The following is a 5,387-nucleotide window of genomic DNA, read 5'->3' on the forward strand; positions in this document are numbered from 1 at the left end:
TGGGGGGGGGGGGGGGAGGCATAAGCAAACTCTTGTTCTTTCATGTGAGCTTCCTTTTGAAAAATTTCTGTTTAAAGTAGAGTTTTTCTTTTGTTGTTGTGGATTGACTGAGTGAGCGATTGAGAGGTGTTCTCGGTCTACAGCCAGGGTGACCTTGACCTAAGGAGACCTTCCTGTCTCAAGCTCCCAAGTGCTGGGAATACAGGCATGTTACCACCCTCACTGGAAACTAAAACATGCATGAATATACATGCTTATGTGCATGGTGTGTACACATATAAATGCATGTATATATTCAAAGATAGACAGGTGGCGTCTTGTGAGAAGGAAGTCCTTTTCCGCCGCCCCACACCTGTCCCTCTTCTGCCGAGGCCAGTGCTGTTTTTCCCAGACGCTCCCTGGTGGTGTTTACCAAAGCTCTGCACTTCCCCTGACACTGCTGGTTTCGTACAGTAGGGAAGGGTATGGGAAAATGCACAAACAAAAGTCAGGTAGACCCCATCATTGAAAAGTTAACTCAGCTCATATGTGTTGTTAATGACAGGTGGGGATGGCAGGGTGTTATTTTAGGGCTAACTCTCAGTTTGCAGAGTGATGCTTGGTCTTGTAAACAGAGCAGCAAGTTGTAAAATGAAATAACCCACTGCTGTCAATAGATCCTTAAGCAGCTGAGAAGATGACCCACTGTGGACAATCTATCCTTAAACTGCTGAGAAAGCTGTTGGTAGTTTGTCTGGATTTACGACTTTCTATGTCTTTCTTTCTACATGCTAATCTCTGGTACCTACATTTCTATATTCTTATTTCTAGATCCTTCAAGGGGTCTGCCACCCAGCTCCCAAATCAATATCTTCCTCCTCCCCTCCCCCACACACACACATAGAGGGAGAGGGAGAGAGAGAGACAGAGAGAGAGAGAGAGACAGAGAGAGAGAGAGAGAGAGAGGCTTACTGTTATTTATAAATACCTGACTGTAGCTTGGCTTGTTTGTAGCCAGCTTTTCTTAAATTAGCCTGTCTACCTTTTACCTCTGGGTTTTTTCCTTTTCTTACTTCTGTACATCTTACGTCTTACTTTCATTCTTACTCTGTGTCTGGCCCCTTCTTTTCTCTTTTTTTTCTCCTCCTATTCTCTCCGCCAATCCTGCCTGTCCTTTCTCCTGCCTCGCTATTGGCCATTCAGCTCTTTGGACCAGGCAAAGAATCACAGCTTCACAGAATTAAACAAATGCACCATAAAAGAATCCAGCACATCTTTTCATCATTAAAACAATTGTCCCACAGCATAAACAAATGGAACACATTTAAAAATAATATTCTCCAACAGAGTACTTGGGACCAGACTAGAGACAGGCTAACTTGCCTTTCCGGGATGAAAAGAGTCAAATCCTTTCTCATGAGAACCCTGAGGCGCTGTAGTGGGACATGGTGTGTCCAGTGCAGTAGCTGAGTGCTGCTGGGCTACGAATAGGACAAGACAAGGAGATCAAATTATGTATATGAATTCAGTACCTGTGCTGGTGTTTGTTTCTCTGAAAGCGTAAAATAAATCTGGTCATATGACAGCAGCCAGGTTCAACAATTCAGGTGTGATGTTCAATTAATTGATGTTTTCAACCTTGATAAGATCTAGAATCGCTGGGACATGGGCCTCTAGGCACACGTTAGGGGGCTCTCTTGATCAGGTTAATTGAGGTGGGAAATGTTTGAGCTGGGGGGGATGGGAGGAGAGGTTGGTGTGAGGGGGTCCCTGCGGGTGTCGTACTGGAACCGTGCAGAGATGAGGATGGAAACTCAGTGCAGATTGACTTCTCCACCTGATCAGACCTCAGGGAGTCCGAGCCAGGTGGTGCATTGCCAGCATATTTAAAACAGTGCAGTTTGGGAGAAGTTTCCAGGCAACAAACAGTTCAGTTCCAGGTGCACAATAAAGCTTAAGGGGTGACTACATCAGGAATCCATGGTTTGTGTGATCGTGAGGGCAGGTTCTTTGCTAAAAGGCCTAGAATCTAGTGTGGCCTCTGACCAGTAACATAGAGGTCACCAGGCCACAAAGTACCAGTGACAGCTCGCCTTAAGGAGGGAGGAGTCTGGAATAATCATTCTGGGGAATTAGGGCAAGGTCTGTCCCTTAAAAGAGAGCAAAAAAGGACACTCTTAGCTTTGTGGATAGGATGCAGGTATTTGATTTTTATTTCCTCCATCCGGACGTGTTTAACATTCTGGATTCTCTTAGTGTTTCTCTGTGAATTCAGGGTCCTCTGTGCCCCCAGCAGTGCCTTTAACTGAGCACTTGGGAGGCTGAGGCAGGCAGCAGAGAGCTCACTCACAGAGAGTGAGTTCAAGGTCATCCGGCTCTACATAGTGAGTTCCAGGACAACCAGGAATACACAAAGAAACATTGTTCTTGAAAAAGAAACAAACAAACAGAAGAAGAAAAAAAGTTTTAATTTTTATCTTCTATTTTTTTGAGACATGGTTTTACTATACAACTCTGGCTATCCTTGAACTCACTATGTGGACCAGGCTGACCTTGAATTCACAGAGATCCACCTGCCTTGGCCTCCCCAGTGCTGGGTTCAGAGGTGTGCACCACTGCATCTGCTGAAAGTTTTAAGTCACAAAAAAATGAAAGGGGCCACTGTTATTGTTTAAGTAAAATCTGAGTCATGGCACCAATGTTATGGTAAAGGTAAAATGCTGCAGGTCCCTGAGTAGCTGCAGTAGGCAGCAGGTCCCCACAGTGGTGGCAGGCAGCTGGCCATGAGACCATGTGACAGGTCCCCGAAGTGGTGGCAGGCAGCTGGCTGAGGGCTGCGGGTCCTGAGAGCAGCCAGTCCGAGGCAGGGAAGGCACAGTTCCCCAAGTGGCTGCAGTGGGCCATAAGAGGCAGCGAGTTGCAGGCAGGGAGCCTCATGGTGGGTGAGAGACCTCATTGGAGCAACCAGTTCCATGAGGAGATACAGATGGATGGGCATGCCACAAGACCACACCACAGGTCCCCAAAGGCAGCTGTCCTGGGCAGGGAGCCATGCAGCGGGTGAGAGACAGAGACATGGATAGGTATGCCATGCAGAGTGAGGTTGGATATTTATTTAGTGAGTTATAGAGATGAAAGAGGAGAAGGGGAGAAGGCGGGGGGGGGGAAAGAGCGACATCAGCAAGATGGTGGTGTAGGAAGCCTTGGGTCCTTTCGTTTCCCCCTAGGTTCTGTGGGACTGTGAAAGAGCTGTGTCTCAGCAGTCTCCATCAGGTCTGGAACAGGCTAGCTACTCAGGAAGAGAGGAATGGCAATTTAGGCTTTAGGTGTCTGACCTAGGGGAGCAGACAGACTATAGCTGCTGCTTCCTCAGAAAGAGAAGTGTTAGAAGGCCCCAGATTCCCCGGCCAGATGTCTGTCTGTCCCAAGGCCAGTCCATGAAGGCTGGGAGTAATTCTTGCTTTGTCTGAAGACAGAGAGTCAGAGGAAATGTAAAGTCAGCAAAGATTCCCACAGAGACATACGAGATTAATTGCCTGAAGCCAATTCTGGGGAATCAGAGCTAAATGGCTTATCTGACAAAAAATAAAAAATAAAAAAAAAAATCTTATAAAGAAGCTCATTAGGGTCAAGAGAACAATGCATGAATAAAGAGAATTGGAGCAGACGGAAACAAGAGGTACCATGGAATTTATAGAGTTGAAGAACATAGCAAATACACTGAAAAGTATACAGTAACAGGGTTCAACCCAGACTAGATCAAGATGAAAGGATCAGCACATGCAAAGACAGGTCCCTGAGAACAGTTCAGGCAGAGAAGCAGAACAACCTAGAATCAAGAAACCTGGGTAGTTAGTAGTAAGGAAATCATGGAATCCCAGGGAGCCCACTAATTAATGTGTGGGCATATACTCACTGTGTGTGTGTGTGTGTGTGTGTGTGTGCGCGCGCGCGCGCGTGCGTGTTTGTGTGTGTGTGTGGCCAGAGAAGGTCACTGGATCCCTTGCCATGGAGTTGGAGTTACAGGCATTTGTGAGCTCTGGGCTGTGGCTGCTGGAATCCAGCTTGGGTCTTGATGGTAGAGCAACAAAGTCTTAGTTACTGAGTCAAGTTTTCAGCCCTTCACCGTTCTAATCCTGTAATTCCCCCAGCATGTCTAATGCCTTTCTGGTTTAGATTTCTTCTTTCTTTCTTTCTTTCTTTCTTTCTTTCTTTCTTTCTTTCTTTCTTTCTTTCTTTCTTTCTTTCTGGATTATAGATTTAATTCTCTTAACCACCTGTACTTCTGATATGCCTAACATAAACCTTCCAGTCCTGGAAATACATCACCTTTCTTGATAAGTTCGCATTCAGTTAATTCTTTTGTAAATGTCTCTGTCCACTGAGAGAGCCTGTGTGTCTTAGCAGTTTCCCTATTGTCCTGGCCTATGCTTTCGGAGCTGCAGACAGTCCCAGGCCTCCCCACGGATGTGGCCCTGCCCGGCACACCCCACTCTCAGCCTTGTGACCCTTGTGGTGTTGGCCTCTCAGGAGCATGACTATTGTCCTGCTTTCTCTTGGATCCAAGGATGGTTGTAAGTTGTAGGTCATAATGCTGAGCCCACAAGGGCCACTGTGTTCTAATGACTTCTGCTCTTTTTGCCAGCTCAGCCTGCTCAGCCGCCCCTCCCCAAGAAGAGGAAATGACAGAGTCGAAGGTAAATCAGCCTCTCCTGCTCGCCCATGCGCAGGTCCAGAGCGCTCAGTCACGCGCCATGCATTTAAAGGGCCACATCCGAAGACAGAAGCAGTATTTTCTCCAAAGGAAGTTTAAAACTATGGGGGAATCAAATGTGCTTGTTCTATGAAGTCCATTTAGAGAGGCTAAAGCTGGGCCTCACGTTTTGGTTTCATTTTTTTTTTAATTATTCTTTTTGGTTTTTCAAGATTGGGCTTCTCTGTGTAATAGCCCTAGCTGTCCTGGAACTCGCTCTATAGATCAGGCTGGCCTCCAGCTTACAGAGATCCTCCTACTTCTGCCTCCTTAATGCTGAAATTAAAGTGTGTTCCACCAGGTAAAGAAAACCAAGGCACAAGTTGATGACATCACTTTCATTATATAAACGCCCCAAAGCAATAATTTCCTCACAGAAACAAGCAAACATGCAAAGACAGGTCACATGGGTCAATGAGAATACTGCTGTGTGTGGCTCCTTACACTTGATAAACCTACATTTTTGTTTGTTTTGATTAAAGATGAAACAGTATGTGTCAAAGTAGTCCAGAATCAGAGGAGCACAAATAAACATCAATAGCAAAATAAACACAGCCTGGCACCATGTGCAGTGGGCACTGAGCAGTGGTAAGGGAGTGTGTCTAAACACAGTGCAGTGCTGTGCAGCAGTAAGGGAGTGTGTCTAAACACAGTG

The 5,387-nt window shown here is 46.1% G+C and overlaps 1 protein-coding gene across 1 annotated transcript in view; it reads left to right on the forward strand.

The window, feature by feature from the left end:
• The window catches only part of LOC101988459 (zinc finger protein 569), a 31,087-nt gene that overhangs the window by 16,172 nt on the left and 9,528 nt on the right, over positions 1–5,387 (forward strand). The window contains exon 3 of the mRNA XM_005361274.3: positions 4,625–4,676. Coding sequence (XP_005361331.1) covers positions 4,662–4,676 — 15 coding nt within the window. The 5' untranslated portion in view covers positions 4,625–4,661. The remainder of the gene's footprint in view (positions 1–4,624; positions 4,677–5,387) is intronic.

Source organism: Microtus ochrogaster, linkage group LG4 (assembly GCF_000317375.1).
Source record: "Microtus ochrogaster isolate Prairie Vole_2 linkage group LG4, MicOch1.0, whole genome shotgun sequence".
Taxonomy (NCBI): domain Eukaryota; kingdom Metazoa; phylum Chordata; class Mammalia; order Rodentia; family Cricetidae; genus Microtus; species Microtus ochrogaster.